General features: G+C 61.2%; 8 protein-coding genes across 8 annotated transcripts; 4 read left to right on the plus strand and 4 right to left on the minus strand.

Moving 5' to 3' along the window:
* Positions 1 to 116: 116 nt before the first annotated feature.
* COLE_06502 (uncharacterized protein) lies at positions 117 to 392 on the plus strand (the record flags this gene model as incomplete). Its single annotated transcript, XM_018427173.2, has 1 exon — positions 117 to 392. The coding sequence occupies one exon, from the start codon at positions 117 to 119 to the stop codon at positions 390 to 392; it is 276 nt and encodes a 91-aa protein (XP_018280257.1).
* Positions 393 to 568: 176 nt separating this feature from the next.
* Positions 569 to 4,341, minus strand: COLE_06503 (uncharacterized protein; the record flags this gene model as incomplete). Its single annotated transcript, XM_018422684.2, has 11 exons — positions 569 to 645; positions 678 to 1,051; positions 1,085 to 1,204; positions 1,240 to 2,609; positions 2,643 to 2,955; positions 2,992 to 3,032; positions 3,069 to 3,388; positions 3,423 to 3,568; positions 3,604 to 3,806; positions 3,850 to 3,963; positions 3,997 to 4,341. 11 exons carry the CDS (start codon positions 4,339 to 4,341, stop codon positions 569 to 571), a joined length of 3,423 nt encoding a protein of 1,140 aa, XP_018280258.1.
* Positions 4,342 to 5,153: 812 nt separating this feature from the next.
* On the minus strand, positions 5,154 to 5,852 carry COLE_06504 (uncharacterized protein; the record flags this gene model as incomplete). Its single annotated transcript, XM_018427174.2, has 1 exon — positions 5,154 to 5,852. One exon carries the CDS (start codon positions 5,850 to 5,852, stop codon positions 5,154 to 5,156), a length of 699 nt encoding a protein of 232 aa, XP_018280259.1.
* Positions 5,853 to 6,109: 257 nt separating this feature from the next.
* COLE_06505 (uncharacterized protein) lies at positions 6,110 to 7,800 on the minus strand (the record flags this gene model as incomplete). Its single annotated transcript, XM_018425740.2, has 5 exons — positions 6,110 to 6,322; positions 6,354 to 6,490; positions 6,529 to 6,827; positions 6,858 to 7,650; positions 7,686 to 7,800. 5 exons carry the CDS (start codon positions 7,798 to 7,800, stop codon positions 6,110 to 6,112), a joined length of 1,557 nt encoding a protein of 518 aa, XP_018280260.2.
* A 603-nt stretch (positions 7,801 to 8,403) lies between these two features.
* COLE_06506 (uncharacterized protein) lies at positions 8,404 to 10,425 on the plus strand (the record flags this gene model as incomplete). The annotated part of the gene is made up of 8 exons (XM_065626488.1): positions 8,404 to 8,497; positions 8,530 to 8,821; positions 8,853 to 8,901; positions 8,936 to 8,957; positions 8,992 to 9,036; positions 9,075 to 9,209; positions 9,240 to 9,951; positions 9,984 to 10,425. The coding sequence occupies 8 exons, from the start codon at positions 8,404 to 8,406 to the stop codon at positions 10,423 to 10,425; spliced, it is 1,791 nt and encodes a 596-aa protein (XP_065482182.1).
* A 350-nt stretch (positions 10,426 to 10,775) lies between these two features.
* On the minus strand, positions 10,776 to 11,796 carry COLE_06507 (uncharacterized protein; the record flags this gene model as incomplete). Its single annotated transcript, XM_018422685.2, has 2 exons — positions 10,776 to 11,628; positions 11,708 to 11,796. 2 exons carry the CDS (start codon positions 11,794 to 11,796, stop codon positions 10,776 to 10,778), a joined length of 942 nt encoding a protein of 313 aa, XP_018280262.1.
* A 3,723-nt stretch (positions 11,797 to 15,519) lies between these two features.
* COLE_06508 (uncharacterized protein) lies at positions 15,520 to 17,410 on the plus strand (the record flags this gene model as incomplete). Its single annotated transcript, XM_018427175.2, has 4 exons — positions 15,520 to 15,901; positions 16,261 to 16,779; positions 16,955 to 17,301; positions 17,339 to 17,410. The coding sequence occupies 4 exons, from the start codon at positions 15,520 to 15,522 to the stop codon at positions 17,408 to 17,410; spliced, it is 1,320 nt and encodes a 439-aa protein (XP_018280263.1).
* A 50-nt stretch (positions 17,411 to 17,460) lies between these two features.
* On the plus strand, positions 17,461 to 18,246 carry COLE_06509 (uncharacterized protein; the record flags this gene model as incomplete). Its single annotated transcript, XM_065626489.1, has 1 exon — positions 17,461 to 18,246. One exon carries the CDS (start codon positions 17,461 to 17,463, stop codon positions 18,244 to 18,246), a length of 786 nt encoding a protein of 261 aa, XP_065482183.1.
* Between the last annotated feature and the right edge of the window lie 3,688 nt (positions 18,247 to 21,934).

The following is a 21,934-nucleotide window of genomic DNA, read 5'->3' on the forward strand; positions in this document are numbered from 1 at the left end:
GCCTTGTTCCATCCTCCCGTTCGTGATCAGCTGCTCTCGCACATGCACATGCCAAGCCCACGGCAGAGTACATATGTCTACCCGGCCGTGCGTTCCTCGCCACTTTCCCAAGCACGATGCCCTCCGTCTCCACCCCTGCCCAAGTCTCCGTCCCACCGCCCAACACCGGTGCGACGCACACTCCCGCACCTGTGTCGCCAACCACCACCACCGCCGCCCACCCCGCCACACCATCTCTCCACGACCGCGTCATGGCGGACGCCCACGCCCAGGCTGCACAGGGTGCGTTCTCGTCCACGCCGTACTTGACGGCAGAGCGCTACCGCCGCCTCTCGTGGGACTTTGAGCAGCGCCGCGGCTCCAACCCCCTCTCGCGGGGGATCAACCCGTGATGGCGCGACGAGACGCCCCAAGTCGACGAACTGCACGATGGGCTCCACAGCGAACCGGATGTCGTCCTTAGTCACGATGCGAATGCGAATGCGATGCGAATGTTTACATGCACATGATACACTACTATATACAAACTCGATACTATGCTACACATCGAGGGCCCGCGCAATCAGCATCACGCCGTAAACGGCAATCCGCACATCTGGCACTCAGCAGCCCCAGGGTCGTTGAACATGGTACAGTGCTCGCAAGCTGCCGTCAGCGCCGTCACTCGGCATACGCACACTTCTGCCCGACCAGCGCGGTGCCCCCGAACCCCTCGCCCTCCTCCACAATCATCCCAAAATCGTTGTCGACCTCGACTACCTCATGCAGATTGAAGTGGTCGCCCATGAGCACGCCGATGCCGCCAATCGTCTCTTGGCGGTCGAGCTCGCGGCCGTGGTGCGTGAGCCGCTGCGAGAAGGGGGTGATCTTGAACATCTCGTACAACTCCATCTGAACCTCCACGATCGACGTGCGCTTCGTTACGAGAATCTGCGCTTCCTTCCCCCGCCTCCCGCGCGGCGGGGGACGGCGTCGCGTCCAGTCATTGCTCGTAGGGCCCTCATTCTCTCCTACCACGATGGGGAGCCACATCTCCTTCCAGTCAGAGAAGCTGGAGTTAGCGCACCACTTGTCCCAGGCTCACCGTTCCGCCCGACACGGACCACACGTCGCAAGCGACGCCTTGTGCATAGCAATCCTTTTGCCCTTGGCGGGCTGCGCGTCGTACTCGACAGAAACGCCGTCCTCCACCGGAAAATTGTATCTGCCATCAGCCCGAGCGAACACAGACAAACTCACAGCTCACAAAGCTGTTCCCAGCCGTAGCTGTTGATATACTCGGCCTTGTCCAGCCCCGGATCGAAGTCGAGCAGTCCGTGCGGACACAGGTCGAGCTGCAGGGTGGGGCGCTCGACAGGCCCTTTGAGGTACGTCTCCCACTGCTCGAAGAAGGACTGGGGCAGGAGATAGTTTCGCGTGCCAAACACCTGCGACTGGTTGCGGTTGTTCTTGTACAGCTTCTCCTCGTCCTTGACCCTGGCAAGCCAGGCTGCACGCTCATTATTGGACACCTCTTGGGCTGCGCAGCATTCTTCGCACTGGTTTGCCGCTTCATCGAAGACGGGAAACTCGCCCAGCACCGATCGGAGGATAAGAATTGCCTCCTCGGAGACGCAGTCGACTTTCTTGTCACCGGGAAAAGGACGGTCGTGCTTGCAGAAAATCGTGTACTCGGGATCAGTGGGAGGTACGCCTGGGCTGAGTTTGTTTTTCGCCCACGCAGTCGTCCAAGCCCGAGGGAGAAGATACTGCCCGCCGCGCTCGTTGGCTCGCTTGAACTCGTCGAGGAGCTCAGCCTGCCGCGTGTCGCCGGCTTTGCGCTCGTACTCCTCGGTTACACACTGGATGCAGATGTCGAACTCGGGGAAGTCAGGGGGCGGAGAGAGGCAGTGCACGTCGTCGTCGGAGTCCGATGCGTTGCTGTTCTCTTCAGGTGCGCCGCCAGAGGGGCCGGCAACTGACCCAGGAGGCGAGCCCCAGTTCATTGAAGAAGACGTGGATGGTTGCGGTTCTGTGGCCACAGACATCTCGGAGCCGTGTGTGGAGCCGGACGTCGCGCCGTTGAGGGCGAGTGGGTCCGGCGATGACGGGCGGTGGGGATAGGAACACGCAGGCTGTGGTGCCGAGCCGTTCACAGTTGGCGTGGTATGATCGTCTTCAGCTTGCAGCGTTTTCGAGCTTGATTGGGCCTCTTCATCAGGAGTCGTGTATCCATCTCTCTCTTCGGCGGGGGGCTCATTCTCCTTGTCAGAGCCAACCGTGGAGGTTGTGAAGCTCGCTCTGCTCTCTGTGCTGAATTCAGGCTGCCCGCCGTTTTCGTGCGCAGGCGCAGACGTCTTCTCCTTCTGGACGTCTGTCTGGAACTCCTTGAGAACCTCAAAGGCTGCAGGATTAATCGTGGGATATTCTGATGCCAAGTGATCCCACTCCCCGTCATAGAAAGCCTTGAGTCGCGCAAGCGCTGCGCGGGAAACAAGACGAAAGCCCGAGGCGTTCGGATCGTACCGGCCATGGTGGCACCTCATGTTGTTGGGAACAAACCATTTAGTCTTCAACTTGTCCGAGGCAAACCATCCTGCCAGAGCTGCGCGCGACACAACACAATCGTCCTGCGATCAGCGCTGCAAGACTCATAAGCGCACACCGGGGAGCAATTTCAGCACGGCCTCCTTCTCCTTCACAAGCACGTCGAACGCATCGCCCAGCAAGTCGCTCCGGTCGAATTGCGCTGCGATTGCTCCCGTGAACTCGTCGTTGTCAAGCTCAATCTCCCGGCGCATATGCTCCGGGGCATGCCGCTGTGGAGGAGGATTCCTCCTGCGCTGGTAGACGAGCATGTACGCATCTCGGGATACCTGGTCGTCTGGAAAGTCGGGGTCCAGCTTGATCTTCTTGGTTGTGCGCTCAGAGAGCTTGGACACCTCTCCATCCGAGCAGAAGTACCACTCCTTATCGCTGTGGTTAGTTGTGAAGGTTGGGTGCTAGTCTCACTTCTCGTCGTACACTTCAGCAGTGAAGTGGCCGTGAATGGCCTGTCAGTAAGCAGAGTTGGTGTCAGATCAACACACCATTGTTCCCTGATGTACGACCACTCCGTGCAGGTCATAGTCGATGTTTTCTAGCCGAAGCTTGCGGGGGTAATAAATGCGCGCCTTGCTCTTTTTGCGCTCGTCCGAGGTCAGAGTGTACTCGAAGCGGTTGAGAGCGAAGTGAAGCGCAAGCGGAAGGTGCTGGAGATGGGTCGATCGGCTGGCGGGCTGGAGCGAGTCACAATTAGGGCACCGATATTTATTGTCGCCGTCGAGGAGCTCGGGTGCGAGCATTGCTCTCAGCTGACCCTCGAGAGAACACCCGTCACGAAGGGGAATTTCGAGCTCCATGAACGGGGCTAGGTTTCAGCTTCAGCCTCCCAGATCGTTCACATGTGTTGCTCGAAGTATAACCACACGTGTTGCATTTGGTGCGGTACTCGAGCCGCCCCGCAAATTGCTCGGCGACGAAGCCTGCGAGCAGGCCGCCCTGTGCCTTGAACTGCTTCTCGATGAGGTCCATGAAAAGCTTGGAAAACCTGCCTGTCAGAGAAGACCAGTGAAGGCGGCGTACTCGGCGGCATCTTGCTGTGCGCCTTTGTTCAGACGGAGGGCCTCGATGAGCGCCCCTGGGTCGACAACAGAGCGGCGCGTGTACCGCATCGCGGCAAAGATTTTGGCCAGGTGAAAGAGAGGGTTGACGCGGTCGCCGACAGCTTCGAATACGCCGTTACGAAACGACACGTTGTGAAACCATACCTGTAAAAAGGCGTTGGCCTGTTGTCAGCCCGCCCCCCGCCCTCCCGATCAGTGAACTGACATAGCACGTTGCCCCATAATTACGGAGCCCAGGAGGACCGCTATCGTTGCGCTCTCTCAACTCCACCCCCATCCGGGGCTTGATAAAGCTCTCGCGTGCGTGGTCCTTCCACCACTGTGGTCAATCCTCGCTGCCCCCGCAACCCACCTCCTCCATGCCCAAGTGACTGAAGCATCGCGGATTGTTGTGACACCGCTTAGCCTGGCAGTCGCCCTTCTTGTCGAGTGCGACAACGGATTTATCGGTGGAGGAGTCGCTGCTGTTTGAATCGATACTAATAGCTCGCTTGCCGTGGCAATTGCGCAGGTCCTTGGAAGTGACTGGTGACTTGGACTTGGGTCGGTTTCGGGCCGGGGATGGTAATGGGCATGCTTTGGGGCTGATGCTAGGATGGAGACCAGCCGCTAGGCGGCAGTGCTCGAGGGTGATCTCTTCAGACGAGTCGATAAGATTGCACCATGACCAGTCCTTCTGGTACTTCTTTGGCGGCATCGAGGGAGAGGTGAACAATGTTGCAGAAGCGAATATCGTGAGCGCATCAACAACCCTCGCCTGGGTGAGGCGACTACTGGGTGACGAATACCCACGTGTACCGGAGTAGCTATGATCTCCGATGCCTCCACTCTCGGATGTCTCGGTTAATACCATGGATAAGAACAATGGAGTTTATGAAGCTTTCCGGAAACTGCCGACCTCAATACGTCCGGGATGATCCGGATTACACCATAATTCAAGCTGGCTCGTCTCGACGCCAACTTCTGAGAGATGGCATTCCACATGCATATCCTGAAAGTTGTCATAATCCAGCTTGCCAGTTGCCCCGCTCCTCCGCCGTCGCGCCCGTCGCGCCAAGCTCCGCTGATCACGGGACTACTGGAGAATGGTCATGTGAGCCCACCCTGGCGCCGGCTCCCCTCTTGCCCCGCGCATTGCGAGCGCTCTCGCAAACAACAAGCACTTTCCCAGGGGCGCGGCCGGGGTCGCAGGGAATGACGAGAGTGAACAACAGGAACGCAGAGGAGAACGCTAGATTGCCGACAGGTTGCCACCCCCCGCCCAGCTGCCCAGCTGCTCGACTACAAGCCCAGGCTCATCCCACGCCCACTCGCGGGCGAAGGACAATGGCCGCGGAGCAGCTCGCAGGGGCGTTGGGTGGCGGGCGTCACGCACGTACAGCAGCAGGTGGGCTGCACAGACTTGCCAAGACAGGGATCCGGCCGCAGCCGCTGACCAGCTTTGGCTGTCGACGCCGTCTGCTGACCCGCACCACCGGAGTGACGGATGACTCGTTTGCTCACGCCCACCTAGATAAGAAGGCGAGGTGAGGCGCGTCGATCCCCATCCATTGCCACCGCACCTACACCTGCATTCAGCACAAGCATCAACTTTCCGCAAGTCGATTCCGACCCTTCAGAATTCCACAATGAGTGAGTGAAACAGCTCGCGTGAGCGCGAGAGCCGCGAGAGCCGCGAGAGCTGTGGCTGCCCTGTGAATGCGACGGGGTCACGCTCCGTCCGTGCGCTCTGCTCGTGCACTTGCTGACCTCAGCAGCGTCTACCCAGGCCGCCCTCTCGCCCCCCAAGGAGGGCTTCATGAACCGCATGCGCCGCATGTCCGCCGAGGTCTTTGACCGGCCGCACATGCAGCAGGCGACGCCCGAGAATGTCGAGGAGCTCGTGAACATGGGCTTCCCGCGCGGCCCGGCTGAGCGGCAGCTCAGCATGAGCAACAACAACGTGCGCGCGGCCGCCGAGGCGCTCGTGCACGCCGCGCATCCCAAGGATCCCGCGGACCCGTACAACCACCCGGAGTGCCCGATCTGCGTGCGTGAGAAGAACAATGTGCGCATTGCCGAGGGCCGCCGCAGCTCGGTGTCTGCCGCCATCCACCGCGTCACGTCGCGCAACGAGGGTGACGAGGACCAGCAGCCGCACGACCTCCGCCGCGGGTCTGTCAGCGCCATGCTCCGCCGCAAGTCCGTCGCTGAGGGTCTGCGGCGCATGACGACCCGCGACGTCGGCCGCAAGTAGTTGGTAGAGTGGTTGGATGGTCCGTTATAAGCTCAGAAGCACCCGGGGTACTAGTAATAGTGTTGTGATGTACCAGTCAATGCTCCTACCCGCGGCGCGACCGCCGCTGCTGACGGTGTGCTACTGACGGGGTGGCGTTACCAATCAAGACAATGCATAACAATCTACCTCTAACAATGAGATCGTGCACCGCTCTGATGACAGGACGCCATGTCACTCTGTCGATACGTCACTCCCCTTCGCCAGCCGGCACCTTACCCTCCTCGTCGACGAGCTGGCGATCCGGAATGAACAGGGACGTCACGAACACACCCACGGCCCCCGCCAGCCCAAAGAGGAATGTGTTGCGCAGCGCGGCGCCGTATGCCGCGATAGCCAGCAACCGCTGCGGCTCGGGCAAGCGCTTAATGGCCTCGGACGCGTGGCGCAGGGTGTCGATCAGCTAGATGTCAGCTTATACGCGATCGGCTCACCTCAGGATCCTTGAAGCGCCGGCCAAGCTCAGCCGCGAGCGAAGTCTGGAACACAGCGCCCGAGATACCGACGCCGAAGACCTGGCCAAGCGAGCGGAAGACGAAGACGAAGCCCGTGGCGACGGCGATCTGCGATTCTGGTGTCAACGACGGCGACGGGCGACGGGCGACTCACTCGGCACAGTGTTGAGCATCCCGATCAGCGTCAGGGTCAGGAGGCCACTAAAGCCCGCACCCATGGGCATGACGCCGAGCCAGCGGATGGCGGAGCTGGAGCCGGGCCCGAGGGTGGACAAGAGCGCCATGGCAGCGACAGGGCCGGCGCAGCACACCACCGTGAGCCACTTGTATCGCCGCGTGCGCTTGACGAGGATGCCCATGACGGGGGCGGAGAGCGTCATTGCCACGCTGTTGGGGAGGATGTGGGCGCCGGCCTGCGAGAGGGACTCGCCGAAGACGATCTCGAACACCATGCTGGGGTGAGCGGAGAGGAGGGGGACTCACGGTAAGTGGTACAGCATGTTGAAGTTGACGATGGCGATCACGCCGGCGATTATGCCAACGCACAGCGCTGTGCGCTGCTTCAACAATGAAAGAGGAAGGACGGGCCGTTTCGCGATACGCGTCTCGACGACGATGAACGCGACGAAGAATCCGATACTGGCTACCAAGGCTGCCAGCCCGACTGCGTCGTGGCGGAGGGGGATGTCGGCGCTGCTGCGTTGCAGCAGCAACAGCAGAGAACCGATGGAGAGGAGCAGCGTTGCGCTCCCCCCGAGGTCGATCTCAGCGAGCGTTTCGGCGCTGTACTTCTTCTCGCTGTCTTGAGGGATCGTGAGGCGCGCGAGGACGATACAGAGAATCGCAACGGGAACTTGGGCGTAGAATGCAGCACGCCATCCCCACGCCTGCGTCAGCCATCCACCAATGGGCCCACCAAGCCCAATACCCGCACCGAACACGGCGAACCCGAGACCCTGGTAAAACCCACGGTCCTCGACGAACGTCTCGGAGAGCACGATGGAGGCAACGGTGCCGGCTCCACCGCCGCCCATGCCCGCGACAAAGCGGGCGACCACGAGGGCGCCAAAGCTGGGTGCGAGGCCGCATCCGAGCGTGCCGACCGTGAAGAGGAGCACGGCTTGCAAGTAGGCGGTGCGGCGGCCGATCGCATCCGACAGGCGGGCGTACAGCGGCGTAAAGGTTACGTTGGACCAGAGGTATGCCGTGCCAATCCAAGCCTCGCGATCGAACGCGCCGAGCTCGGATGCGATGGTGGGCACGCAGGTTGCGACGACTGTGTTAATGCGGACGAGGTAGGGGGGGGCGTACTGGTCAGATCGAGCATCGCGAGGAAGGATGTGAGCATAGTTGTGGCGACGAGGAGGCGGCGACGGGCGGGCGAGAGCCCGCTGCGGTACAGGAGGGGTGTGCGTTCCGAGCTCATCGTGTGTGAAGAAGAGAGGAGGGAGGGTGAGGGAGATGCAAGGTTGGAGGGAGACGCGAGGCTGGAGGGATGGGGTGTCGTGGGCGGCGTCGGACTGGGTGGTGTTCGTGGCGGTGTCTGGGGTGGTCTACCGGTGTACAGCTTGACTCGCGGACTTGCTCGCCTTGCTTGGCGTCTAATGCGCTCGCAGTCGAGATGCACGCTCGAGTCGGAGCGTACGTTCGGACTTGCTGTGAACATGAGTGGGCATTGCATGGTGTAAATCTTCAGTATGTCTCATTGACGACGGACGTGCGGAATGTAACTCCGGCACCGACGTCGCTTGTAAGCGCAGACGACGCCATGGCTCGAGCGCCGCAATCGCGAGCGAAGATGGCGATATGCTGATAGAGGCCTGGAGGGCATAGCACGCCGCGCCGTGCTGCAAATCGTGCTCGGCGTTGAGCGCGCGCTGTACGCCGCAATGGCGATAAGACGCGGCACGCTGTGATGCGTGCTCGTGGCGTGATCGCCGACCGGCCAACTCCGCCATTCCGCTTGCTTTCGCCTACCGTCGTGTGCCACCGCCTCAACCCGTCCTCAAAACGAAGCATGCAGTTGTAGATGCACCACACACTCATGCTGGCCCTCCTGCTCCTCACTCTCGCGGCCGCCTCGGCCTCGGCCGCGCCCAAAAAGCCCAACATCGTCCTCATCCGTGCGCGCCCGTCCGCGCTAACACTAATGCAGTGACCGACGACCAAGACAGCGGGACGCTACACCGGCGCTTCCTGCCGCACACATTCTCTGCGCTCATCGACCACGGGCTGAGCCTCCCGAACTTTTTCACGCCCGTGTCGCTGTGCTGCCCCGCGCGCGTGTCGCTCCTGCGCGCGCAACACGCGCACAACCACAACGTGACGTTCGTGAGCGCGCCGTGGGGCGGGTGGGACGTGTTCAATGCGCGCGGGTATGTGGGCCACACACTCCCCGACTTCCTGCAGCGCGCGGGGTACGCGACGTTCTACACGGGCAAGTATATGTGCGCGCCGTGACGAGGGGGGCTGATGCAGGAACGCGCACACGGAGGAGAACTGCGAGAGCATGCCGGTGTCGGGATTTGTGCGTGGCGAGCGGAGGGGATGCGCTGACCCAGACATCGTCGGATATTCTTGTCGGTGCGGCGCAGGGGGGGAGGGGGAGCTCACGCAGATCCGTATACGTATGACTACTGGAATCCGGGCTTTTCGCGCGACAGTGCGTGCTGCCCCGTTGAGCTGCGGAGCTGAAGGCAGATGGGCCCGTGACCGTCCACCGGGGGGAGTACTCGACGGACCTGGTGCGCGACAAGGCGCTGGGATATCTCGAAGACGGGCTGGCTGGCAACGAGCCCTTCTTTCTGGGCATAGCCCCCATCGGACCACACTCATGTATGTGTCCTCTCCTCACCGCTAACCCAGGGATTCCGCACGACTCGCCCCACTCCCCCACCGGCGTAGTGATGCACGTCCCCGCCGCGCATCCGCGCCACGCAAATCTCTTCGGCACGGAACAGCTCCCCCGCTCCGCAAGCTGGAACCCCGCCAAGCCGCACGGCGTGTCCTGGGTGCGCACCCTCCCGCGCCTGACCGCGACGCAAGAGGCGTACCTCGACGAATTCCACCGGGGGCGGCTGCGCGCGCTCGCCGCCGTCGACGAGATGGTGGGTGCCGTGGTGCAGCGGCTCGAGCGCGCTGGCGCGCTGGACAACACATATATCTTTTACACTTGTGCGTTTAGAGACGGCGGCGCTGAGACAGCGGATAACGGGTATGCGATGGGCACGCACCGGCGGCAGCCGGGGAAGACGCTGGCGTTCGAAGAGGACATGCGCGTGCCGTTTGTGGTGCGTGGCCCCGGCGTGCGGAAGGGGACGGGGGACGCGAGCTATGGGATCGTGGATCTCGCCCGGACGATTATGGATATCGCGGGCGCGCAGGCGGATTACGTGGACGACGGGGCGCGTATGGACATCCACGGGCACCATGAAGCCCGGGACGCCAAAGACGCCAGCGACGACAACGCCAGCGACGCCCGGCACGCGCGCCACGCGCGCCACGCCCTCGCGGAGTATTGGGTGCTCGGCGTCGAAGAGGGGATCTATGGCGGCCCGTGGCGCACCAACAATAGTAGGTGAGCCAAGCTTCGCTGACCCCAGCGTACCGCACCCTGCGGATCAGCGACACCGTGCATAGCCGCAAGACGTCGCTCTCCTACGCGGTATGGTGCACGGGCGAGCGCGAGCTGTACGACCTGGAAGCGGACCCGCTGCAGACGGCCAACCTGCTCGCGGGGCTGAACGCGCGCGGGCCGTTTGCGGACTTTGCGCTCCTCGGCGCTGAAAGCGCCGCCCTCCTCGCGCGCCTCGACGCCCTCCTCCTCGTCCTCAAAACGTGTGTGGGGGACACGTGCCGCCGGCCGTGGTCTGCCCTCCTCCCGCGCGCGCAGACGCTGCAGGACGCACTGGCGGCGCAGTACGACGCGTACTTTGCTGCACTGCCGCGCGTGCGGTATGCGGGCTGCGCGCTCGGATACCGCGCCGAGATGGAGCAGCCGGAGTGGGACGGCGCGTGGGCGTACGTCCCGCCGTTGGTGGTGCAGCCTTGAGTGGCCTGCTGTGCCTCGTGTCTCTGCCGGCGGGCTGTGCCGTACGTCCGCGTCAAGGTAATCGATGCGAGGATTGGCAGATGGATGGTCGGTGGATGGGCAGAATGTGCTTGCGATTGACTGATGGCTTGATCGGAATGAGTGGGATCACGAACCTCGATTGCGAAGATTAATCGCGCTGCTCACTGACATCGCGCTCACTGATTGCCCCACTTGATCTACTCAATCGCCTCTCCCAGCCTCCGCCGTCACTCCGCTAGTATCACAACATGCATACTGGGCTCCAGCTCCAGGCTAATATACAGACTCAGGCTGGGCACCGGGCCCTCGGCCGTCACGCTGCTCCGCAGCTACTGGCAGACGGCGGATCCCGAGACCGTAAAGGAACACTCAGCAGCACACGTCGCGATCGTCTCCCACGCGAAACCGGCCGTGGCGCGGTTGCAAATCTGCAGGCGCAGGCCGTCGCAGCGCCACTTGCCGTACGTGCACGTGTCGGCGACCGGGGGCTCAGCCTGCTGAGCGGCGGGGGCGGCGGCGAGGGCGGGCGTGACGGCAGGGGCGGCGGCGGGCTTGACGGCGACCGGGGGGGTGTCGATGGGGGGCTGCTCAGCAGCGAGGGCGCCAGTGGCCTGCGCAGCAGGCGTGGCGGGGGGGTTGGCGGCGAGGGAGGAGACGGTAGAAGGCTGTTCGGCCGCGGCGGGGGCGGGGGCGGGGGCAGCGGCATCGCCCGAGGGGTTGTACACCGACGCACCCTTGGCAGGGCCGCGAGCGTCGTCGCCGAGGGTAGCGCTCAAGTCGTTGTCGATGACCTTGACGGTGAAGCCCTCGGGGTTGTCGCCGCACTTGCCGCCAGACATCTGGGTGAAGGCCTTGGCGGAGACGTCAATGATGCTGGCGGTCATGCAGGCGGCGCAGCCGTCCATGAGGATGAATGGTCCCTCGTCGAGAATAATCTGCTTGCCGTCCTTGAAGATTTGAACTTCCTTGCCGCACCAGTACTCGCGGTCGTTCTGCATCATGTTGGCGTTCATGGCAACGATGCGGTTGGTGTTGTACTGTGTGAGGGTCTTGGCCTGGGCCTGGATTTTGGAGGTGCAGAACGGGTAGCCGTCGTTGATGCCCGAGGTGACGGCCCAGCGGTTGGGGAAGGGGCCACCGTTGTCGGTGCCGCAGACGTCGCCGTCGTTGACACCATAGTAGCTGGGGTCAGCATTTGCCGGAGTAATTGATGGGAGGAGGGAAAGGGGGGGTGTGTGCACCAATGTGAGCCGACACTCACACAGTGGCACGGTATCCCGAGCCCTCAAAGAGGACCCTCTGGGCGCTGGCGAGGGCGGCAAAGGCGAGAAGGACGATGAAGAAGAGCATGGTTATTTGGTTGATTGATAGGATGTTTTAGATGGATAGTAGTGGGCGGGGTCAAGGACAGGTGTGGAGAGAGAGTGTGAGGGGGTGGGTAGGTGGTGAAGCGAGACTAGCTCTGGTGGAAGGGAGGTGGTGGGGAGGTGGTGAGGAGATGAAGAAGAGAGAGAGAGAGATGGGAGATGGGAGAAAGAGTGAGAGCGACGCACAGCGGCAAGCGCACTCTTATAGATGAGAGCGAGGAGAGAACGACGAGTGAACGAGTCAAGCTGAAGAGAGCAAGAGGATCGAATCCAAAAATGGGGTGGCATCGACCAGGAGCGAGCGCGTGCGCTTTGGCTCTCTCTCCTCATCAACATTTGTTATTTGTAAGGAATGCTGCTGCTACAGAGCCAGGCACCGCATGGCTCCCTCTATCGAGCTATCGCCCTGATTCCGCTGGACCCTCATTATCTTCGCGGGCCCAGGCACCCCTGTTCCTGTACGTACTCTGGTACTCTGGGTTGCAGCGTGCGAGGCGTGGGACCAGAGGCAGTCTACGGTGTGTATGCATGGCCGCGACTACCGCAAACTCTACTGCATGCCGCTGATGATCATGGCGACCAGGCGACCATGCGACCACTCGCCAAGGGCATAGCATGGCGAGCATTGGGCAGCGATTGAGCAATTGAGCAAGATGAACAATCCGCGGATCACGCCCCGCCCGCCCTGCATGGATCAACAAACGCAAGGGGCCACGCGCGGACGATCAAAAATTCCTGCGACGCTCGGCCTGCATTTCCTCGCTGATCGCTCAGCCTTCCATCCAGCAAAGTCTCGTTGCTCGAGTTATCCTCGGCTCCCATTGACATGCAGTCATACATAGCTCATAGCCCACCCTTGTCTCTCACATTTCTAACCAAAGCGCCACAGCACCACATTCGGACGGCCCCAGAACGGCCAGCGCGGCCAGAACGGTGAATACTTGTCTGGCTATCAATACCCCGATCCCCGACTTCCGAGGGCCGTACCGGCGCCACCGCGTAACTGCACCCCAGAACATGCCGCTAGCCGCTAGCGTACGGTTGTCGAAGACGCGCCGGTGGCGTGCACAACACGTGGCGACCCCAATCCCCACCCTGTTGACGCGAACAGAAGCGTCTGCATGCTTTGTAATCAGGATGGCATTCATAGCCGGCACCGCGTTGAACTGGGGTGTGAATCAAATCCAGCATACCCAGATTGGGGCTGGCACACGGCACATGGATACTGGGAGCGAGGTGTCAGTATAGAGTGCGAGGGGTCAATGGCGGGACTAGCAGGTCCAATTAGTATGTGCTTCAAGCAAATTTCAGGTAGATGTCCAGCATGCCGCTGATTGCTAACGAGCTGCGAGCTGCGAGCTATTGGCGAAATTGACCTCCACTCATCTGGCCGACTGTGTTCTGACGGTTTCTCGTGGTACCGGCGCGAGCCTAGCAGAAGAACTCTTACCCGCTCAGGACGAAGTACAGCCGCGGTAATTTGTGCAATTGGGCGATAACTGTTCTGTCATTGTGTGCAAGCTGTTGGTAGCGTCAGCCCTCAAGCTAGAGCCCTCACCCCTTGAGCTCTCGCCCACAACTCTCCATCTACAGACGCTCATCCGTCTTCCGGAGCGTCTCAAATCCACCCCACACCGGCATCACGTGATTCATGCAATAGCTCGCGCGTTCGACCCATCGTCACTCCAAGCGCCTAGGCGGGATGTTTGGTCCCGCCGAATTGACCCCGCCTCTGACACGGTGCCCGCCGACCTCTCTCATGGCCCGAACGTGGCAGCCACCTGACGCAGGACGACCCAAGATTGCAGGATCAACGCAGGCTATGCAGGATCGCAATGAAGGACACAGCAAGGAATCCGTCCCGCTGGCGGCATGGCGCAGGGAGAGTGCATTACGTCAGGCGGTGGAATGGAACAGGGAGATGTGCATTCGTATGCGGGCGTCGAGCATGAGCGCCTCGCCTGGCGGGCGGGGAGATGTGGCGGTGAGGTGATGGCGTCGGGTGTACAGCTATGCAGATATATGCTATGCTACGCGCTATGCTGCGATGCAGCTAGAAGGATGCATGGGGGCGGTGGGCGTCAATTGACGCGGCCGAGTCTCATTTCATCAAGCGCTCTAAAAGCGGGCCCGACACGCGGACGGAGTAGACACTCCATGATCCATGATCCACGGCGTCTTGGCCGTACTGAGGCGCAACCAGCTCAGTTCCGCCTTCGCGTGCGCACGGTGCCCACGGTGCCCACGGCCAATTTCACCCCTGTTAGCGCCTCCACCGATCGTCCAGACGCGTATGCGATGACTGATGTCGACGTAGATTGTGGATTGTACAAGGAGCTGGAATCATGGCCGCCGGCGAGAAAATCAGAGGGCGCAGGGGAGGTCGAGGCCGGGATAGGCGCATTGGGGAAGCCACCAGCCTCTGCCCTGTGATCGAGGTCAATCGGCCGCAGCCTCCAAGCCTCGTCAGTATTGTGTGATAAGGCGATGTGAATGACGGTCCGACCGAGAGTGTACTGTAGGCATCCATGCATGTTCGGCGGTGACGATGGACGATGGCGGTGACGGGGTGAGAAGGATGGGCAAGAGACGGAGGCCGGAGAGAGCCAGGATGATCGAGAGCCCACCGTGCCTTTGATGAGATGGACAAGAGGCAAAGAAGAGGGAGTATTGTGGTATTATATGTGAGGATTAGGAAATGATCCCGTGTTTTAATTAGGGCCGGACGCCCCAGATGGCAGGCAGCCCCAGAGGCGGGCCCGGATCCCTTTTTGCTCCCCCCCTTACCCTTGGCCATCACTCACCCAGGCCGGCCAGCCACACTCTGCCTGGCTCTGCTCTCTCCCCGAAGCCCTCCCTGCCCTGCCCTGCTCTGCTCTGCTCTTCAACTGGCTGCCCCCATTCAACCGTCACTCGCACCATCCTCCCACCACCACCAAGCATCATCCTCCTCGAGCATCCTCCTCCTCGTCGTCGTCGCTCAACATCCTCCTCTCCTCGTCATCCATCTCCTCTTGCTCAATCTTGTCATTCTCTTACTCTTCAATATCAATTTCCTCCTTTTCTCCAACAACATCCTTTCGCACCCGCCTTGCCCGTGCGCCCACTCGCTGCCCCCGACTTGATTACAAGTGATCGGACCATTGCATTTCACAACACTCTCCTCCCTCCCTCCCTCCTCTCCTCCCTCCTCCAGCTCTCTCACGCACACTTTCCTCCACACTCTACTCTTCAAACACTTTCCATCTCTCCGATCCCCTCGTCGCCGCCCTCGTCCTTTCTTACGCCATCGCCATCCCCCCTTGATCTCATAACGCTCTCTTCACCTTCTCCTCCTCTCCCCTTTCCCCCTTTCCCTCCGGTGAGTCATCGTTTCCACCACCTCCCCACTCTCTTTCTTCCCGACACCTCAAAACTCTTCACGGCGCGCCTCCGTCTTCCTCCTTCACATCCACCATTTTCCTCCTCCTCCTCCTCCTCCTCCTCACAGTGCCCACCCCAACTTCCCGCGCTCTACTCGCCTCGCGCTGCCCTTGACCACCCCCCACTCCGCACCCCCTGCAACATCCACTGACATCCTCTCTAGTCTTCTCTGAGCAACCCTTTCCATCCCGGTCGCTCGCACGCGTTGCTGGCCTCGCGCAACGTCCGCCTCCCCACTCGACTACATTGAACAGCCTTCCCCCAAACCCCAACTAGCCCAAACATGGGTGGGTGCATGTCTTCGGAGGCCACCAAGGCGGAGGCGCCGCGCACAGCGCCCCCAAAGCCCGCCCCACCGGCACCACCGCGAGCCCAAGAGGCGCAGACTGCGTCTGCTGCGGCTGTCACGTCCACGACCTCCACCACCCAGCAGCCGCAGCAGACAGCGTCCCAAATCAGCCAAGCGACAGCAGACACCGGCCCGACTCCTAATGGGAGCGGTGCGCCCCAGGGCGTCGGGCAGGGATTGGCCGCCGCTCTCGCCGCCGCACCGCCCCCGGACGGCGAGTCGCGCGCGACCAAGAAGGACAACAGCAACCAGATTGACAAACAGCTCGACGACGACTCGAAGAAGTTTAAGAAGGAGTGCAAACTTCTCCTCCTAGGTGAGTTGTTGTGATGAGATGTTACGGGAGTGTCCATTACGCATCGGAGGAAGGTGGCGACACGCTCCACACTGTCGTCGCGAAGACGCCTGGCCTCGCTGGTGGTGTCTGTCCCCTTTTGGAGCCTTCTTCGCTTCTCGAGACCTTTGCGGCTTCTCCTTATCTCTCGTCGGTTGCGCACCGCGACTCCCCTTTTTTGCAGTCACGGAGCCCACGAGAGGCCGATAGCAGAGCAAAAATAGCATCGAGAAGAAGAGCAGCACGGCCCGAAGAAAGCCAATGCGGTATCCGGCGTCCTCCCCGCCGCCACCTTTCTTGTCCTCCTCGGCAGCACCGCATGTAACACCAGCTGACACCAGGCTCCGGCGAGTCCGGCAAGTCGACAATCGTCAAACAGATGAAGATTATTCACCAGAACGGTTACACCAAGGAGGAGCTCTTGGCGTTCAAGCCCACGATCCACAGTAACGTGCTTGTCTCGGCACAAGCACTCGTCATGGCGATGAGGAAAATTGGTGTCGACCCCGAGGAGCCTACCAACCGAACATATGCCGACCGCATCTTGGGCTACAAGATTGACGAGACAGGCTTCATGTCGGCAGAGCTGTTCCAGGCAATCGAGGCGCTCTGGCATGACCCCATCATCCCGGTGATCATGGACCGCTCATCCGAGTTTTACCTCATGGACTCGGCCACCTACTTCTTCTCCAATCTCGACCGCATTTCGTCCGCCGAGTACGTTCCCAACGAGAACGACGTCCTCCGCGCCCGATCAAAAACGACTGGTATCAGCGAGACTCGATTCAACATGGGCCAGCTTAGCATTCACATGTTTGACGTGGGTGGTCAGCGCAGCGAGCGCAAGAAGTGGATTCACTGTGAGTGTTTGGGAGACGCGGCCTAAGGGAATCTTTGTTGGCGGGGGAGAGCACATTGGCGCACAGCGAGCAGAGGTCTCAATCGTCCGCGTGGCCTGCCATGGACCTTGCGGACACCCTCTAACGGCTCCATCGCCCACCCTTTCTCACGACCTAAACCACGCTAACACCGCAGGCTTCGAGGCAGTCACATCCATCATCTTCTGCGTCGCGCTCAGCGAGTACGACCAGGTCCTTCTCGAGGAGAACGGACAAAACCGCATGCAGGAGTCGCTCGTCCTGTTCGAGTCGGTAATCAACTCGCGCTGGTTCCTGCGCACCTCGGTCATCCTCTTCTTGAACAAGATTGACATCTTCAAGCAGAAGCTGCCCAAGGTCCCACTTGTCAACTACTTCCCAGAATACACTGGTGGCGCCGACATTAACAAGGCAGCCAAGTACATTCTCTGGCGCTTCACCCAGACCAACCGCGCACGCTTGAGCATCTACCCTCACTTGACACAAGCCACAGACACATCCAACGTGAGTTTTCTTGTATCTGTTCATGACTGACGCCCAGATCAGGCTGGTGTTTGCGGCGGTGAAGGAGACGATTCTGCAGAACGCCCTGCGCGACTCTGGTATTCTATAATCTCACAAGGTGCAGGTGGGCGCGCGTGTACGTTGGTGGGGTGGTAGTTGATGTTGGTGGCGCCAGGGTTTGAACCTGCACTCGCTCTGAAAAGGCCTTCTGTATGCAGAGATGTCGAATGCCGACGCCTCTGGGTGCAGGCCTCGCTCCTGGGCCACCCATCTCTCTTCGTATTTATTCTAGCTCGACGATATCCCAATAGTAGTGGTACCTCGACGTACGGATCAGTTGGCCCACACTGCAGCACTGCGGGGGTACGATGTTGCTTGTTGCCACCTGGGAAGAGTTGTCACCGCTTATGCAGACGACCCGGTCGTCTCGTGCGCGCCTACAACCGCGGCACTCGTGCCAACTACCGTGCAGCACGTGTCCACTGCACGAGACATTCGCGGTGTACATGCCATGCCCGCTGCCCGAGACCCCGCCCGAGATCTGCAGGTCTGGATCGTCTGGACGCCGTCCGAAAAACGCCTTGCAGATCTGTCTCAAGCGATCAAGCAGTAGCGCGCACGGCGCATTTCGGGCCTCCCGCTGATCGTCGTAGTGCGCGAGTGGCCGTGTGTGAGTGTGCCGTCATGCATGGAGAGCGGGGCTTAGGTACGGCGGCTCCAGTCCAAGTGCTGATGAGCCGCCGTCGGCCGTTCAGCGGGTGCTGTATGCTCGTGCACGTGCTCCTCGGGCCTCCGGTCGCAGGGCGCCGGCGAGCTCGAGCGCCCGAGATCCCACACCCCAGATCGACCATCTACGTATCCTCCGTGTCCAGAGACCCTCTGGCAAGTTCTGGAAGATGGGAAGTGAGACAGCCAGATCTGCATGAGACAGCGGAGACTTGGTGAGACATGCGCGGCGAGGACAGTCAGGTACGATCTCGGCGCGGGGCCGGGCATGCTCGCTGCATGGGCTGTGACGGGGATGGTAGTGGGTGTAGAGGGGGCGGAGATATTGCGAGACATGCGGCCGTTTCAGTGAGAGGGATGTCAGGCGCGGGGTGAGTGGGAGGGAGGGATGAGTAAGAGCAGGGCTGAGAGTGATGAGTAAGAGCGAGGATCGCGAGGCCGTCGCAGGAGGAGGCGTGAGTTGGAGGCGAAATCGATCCGGGACACGCGCCGCTGTCAGGCGATAGCGCTTACTTCCGTTCAAACACCAATTCACGCACGAGGCAGTCGCTATGCTCCGAGCAATTGAGAAGAACGAAGCGCTCGGTGACGTGTGGCCACTGATCGGCGAATTCGCCGTGTCCTCTGCCCGACAATGCCTCACGCACGCGCACGCACGCGCGCAAGCACTTCCTCCGTCAAACGTTTGGCGCTGGACGGAGCACGACTCCGCCCCACCGTCCCAAGCACCCAAGCTGACGGGAGCCGACAGCATGTGTATGCCGGATAACGCATGCAGATGCGCAGATCTCTGGCATTCGGGACAGGGCTGCTCGGCCACAAATTCTCGCCGTGAGGCGCGGCTGACTTTCCCTTCGACCACGCTTCACTTACCCCGGTACTAACTGGGTGCCGCTTTCGCTGCCAACACCGACGGAGCCGCCAAAGGGCATGGAGGGAGGGGGCTGGGCGGGGAATGTGGCGGCGGCACCCCTATTTCGGCGCCACGGCGTCGGCCGTCACGTTCTCGCGCTCTGACTGGTCGTCTCGCCGAGATCGTGGCGGTGAAGCTCGAAGCAGCGATGCGGTGGCGTAGCGGCGATGACGAAGTGCGTTGGGAGCACGCGAGATGCTGAAGAATCCACGACTTTCGGAGGATCGCAATGCGACGTCAAGTAAAAACGAAGACGCCAGGACGCCAACATACCATGGCAAAAGCGCATTCTCAGGCAGCACGGACCTGCGCGCGCGGTGTCACCGCGGCCCCCGGCCGATCGACAGCGGTATGCACGGGAGAACCAACGCACAGTCGCGGCCGCTTTGCTGCGCCACTCGGCCGGCTGCACACGCGTGCGCCGAGATCGACATCAGCCAGAACGTGCGCCCCGCCGCCCGGGGATCATCTCCATATTGTACCTTTCCGGCATCGCTTCGCGCTTACCATGCACAACGACGACGGAGTATAGGGCCAAAGGAGCTCCGAATATCATGTCGCGACATGTGGGGTCTGCCCCTGCCACTCTGCAGATCGCGATCGGCAGGGTACACGCACAACGCACAACGCACAGCGCACAGCGCTCAGCGCTCAGCTCCGAGCGCAATCGATTTCCGGTCAGGCCGGCGCGACATCCATTGTTCTGTGCTCGGTGTCCGGGTTGGGGATGGGGCGATGGAGCATGCACGCATCAGGAACTGACATGCGAAAGATTAGATCATAGTAACCGCGGCTCGGGAGGGCGGCGGAGAAGAAGTAGGCCCGGCGCAATGATGCTCCGTACGCGCTGGCGCTGGCTGGACATTCCGCGGAGCGGGCGCAGCGCGGGCCACCCGGCTGAGGTCGGGGCCGGCGGCTGCTGCGTTACGCATCCGTATATCCGCACATGTGCTGTGCATGTGCAGCGAGGGCGCTTGGAGCGCCCGGAGGGCTCGGAGCCGCCGAGACGACGACGCGCTTAGGGTTTAGTGGAGCGTTTCGGGTTTCGGCCTCGACTGCTGGCGTCAGCAGATCAGCTGGGCGACGGCTCGAGGCCGTGCAAGGTTTGTCGATGCAGATCATCGTCAGCGATCAGCGTGGCTTCGATCACGGTGCATTGGGCGCTGGGTATTGTCTCGAGCGGCCTGTGCTTGATTACTACTCAGACAAAGCGAGGTAGTCGCGGTCGGAGCGTTTGGGGGAGGAACAAGTCCAGACAGGACGTCCTGAGACGGTGCGCAGATCTCATCCAGTCTGAGAGTGCCAAGCCGTCGATCTGTCGATCCCCCGTCAGTCACGACGCCACATGTTCGCGGCCAGCTTCTAGTCTCCAGGGGGCCAAAGGAGGGCGATCAAACGACAGGCGGTGCCTTGCAATGAATGCCGCGGCGCCGGCGGGGCTGGCGACGCTCGCCGCCGGGGCGTTGGGCAATTGGGCGTTGGGCCCTATGCGTATCTGGGCATCGACTCCTGTGGGTCGGGTGACGATCGTGAACGCAAAGGTATGAGATCGGAGGGTTGGGATTGGTACATACGGGGTGTGGTTGTGGTTGTGGGCGAACGGGAAGGGCCGCTGGAACCTCGGTTGCTGCGTGTCACACGCAAAAACGGATCCGGCGGCATGCAGAAAGCCACGCAGCCACGCACGTAGAGAGCACAGAGCGAGCAGAGAATAGAAAGAACAGCAGAGAGCCTCCAGAGATCGGAGATCGGGAGCGGCCATGGCCGCGGACTGGAAACATGCCGTCTGGAATCTCAGGCACCGTGCTTTTAAGAGATTACCCTCGGTGAGGATAGGCGTAAATCGTCGGATGAAATGATCCGAGATAAATCCGTTGAGCGCTGCATTAGCGGATCGGGCCGGACGCAACGGCGGCGTGCCAGAGGGCAGTCACTTCTCTCCTCACGCCCGTCGTTCTTGCCCTCGTGCTGCCCTCCCTCTTGTCTCTAGCCCCCTCCTCTTTGCGCCTCTTTGTGCTGCTTCTCATTTTCTCTAGTCCGACATGCCGCTCTCGGGCCCCGACTCGCACGAGTAACTCAGGGTTCCATGCTTGCTTGCTTGCTTGCCTCTCTGCCTCTCTGCCTCTTTGCCGCCTAGCTACCTGCTCACCTTGCCAGCTTGTCAGCCAGGGTCGCCGCGGCTCAACAAATGCGCCTCTCGGGCGCAGACGCACCGGCCGAGAGGAGGCGCGTGTTGCGCTTGATCGTATCCCTGGACAGCACCTGGCAGCAAGATCAATGCTCACCGAGTGGCGCTCGCCGCCGTCCGTCGTAACAAATTTGGCCTGTGGAACGGGATGCCGCACAAGTCGACACGCGCGCGTGCTCCTATTCCATTTCCGTTGTCCTGGGTCACAGTGAGTCCGGGAATCCCATGCCAACTCTTGTGTAAGGCCCTCCCTCCCTAGCCCTTCGCCCCATCGCTACCCCCCCTGGCCATGCAAGACACTCACTTGTCTCGCGCTCAGGGCTCGCCGTCGGCATGCCACTAACAAGGTGGCATCTTTCATGCCGCGAGCAGTGCGCCATGTCTCAGAGATGAAGCGCCAGGCCATGCAAGCCAAGCAATCACCGGCACATTCGTACCCCACACCCGTTCTCCTGTACAGTGCACACGCACGACGCATGCACGGTTGATCCAGAAACTCGTTCAGGGACCATGCAGAGAGACATGCGCAGGATCGCAGGAATTAGAAAATCCACACAAACCCGAACCCGACAACGCTACCGTTACCGCACTACCGTATAATCAGGCTGCCGGATATCTACCCATCCAGCCCAGCTGCTCATCTCCGCTTACATCGCATCTCGCAACGGTAACCGCCGTCGGCCGCCAGATATCTTTCTGCTGTCCACAAAACCTTTCCTCTTCCCGTCTAGAATATCATCTACGTCTTCCAACCTCTTCTACTTCTTGCCACACGCCGGCGCCGCCACCCCCACTCCACTCTCAAA

Source organism: Cutaneotrichosporon oleaginosum (assembly GCF_008065305.1).
Source record: "Cutaneotrichosporon oleaginosum strain ATCC 20508 chromosome Unknown ATCC20508_contig06, whole genome shotgun sequence".
Taxonomy (NCBI): domain Eukaryota; kingdom Fungi; phylum Basidiomycota; class Tremellomycetes; order Trichosporonales; family Trichosporonaceae; genus Cutaneotrichosporon; species Cutaneotrichosporon oleaginosum.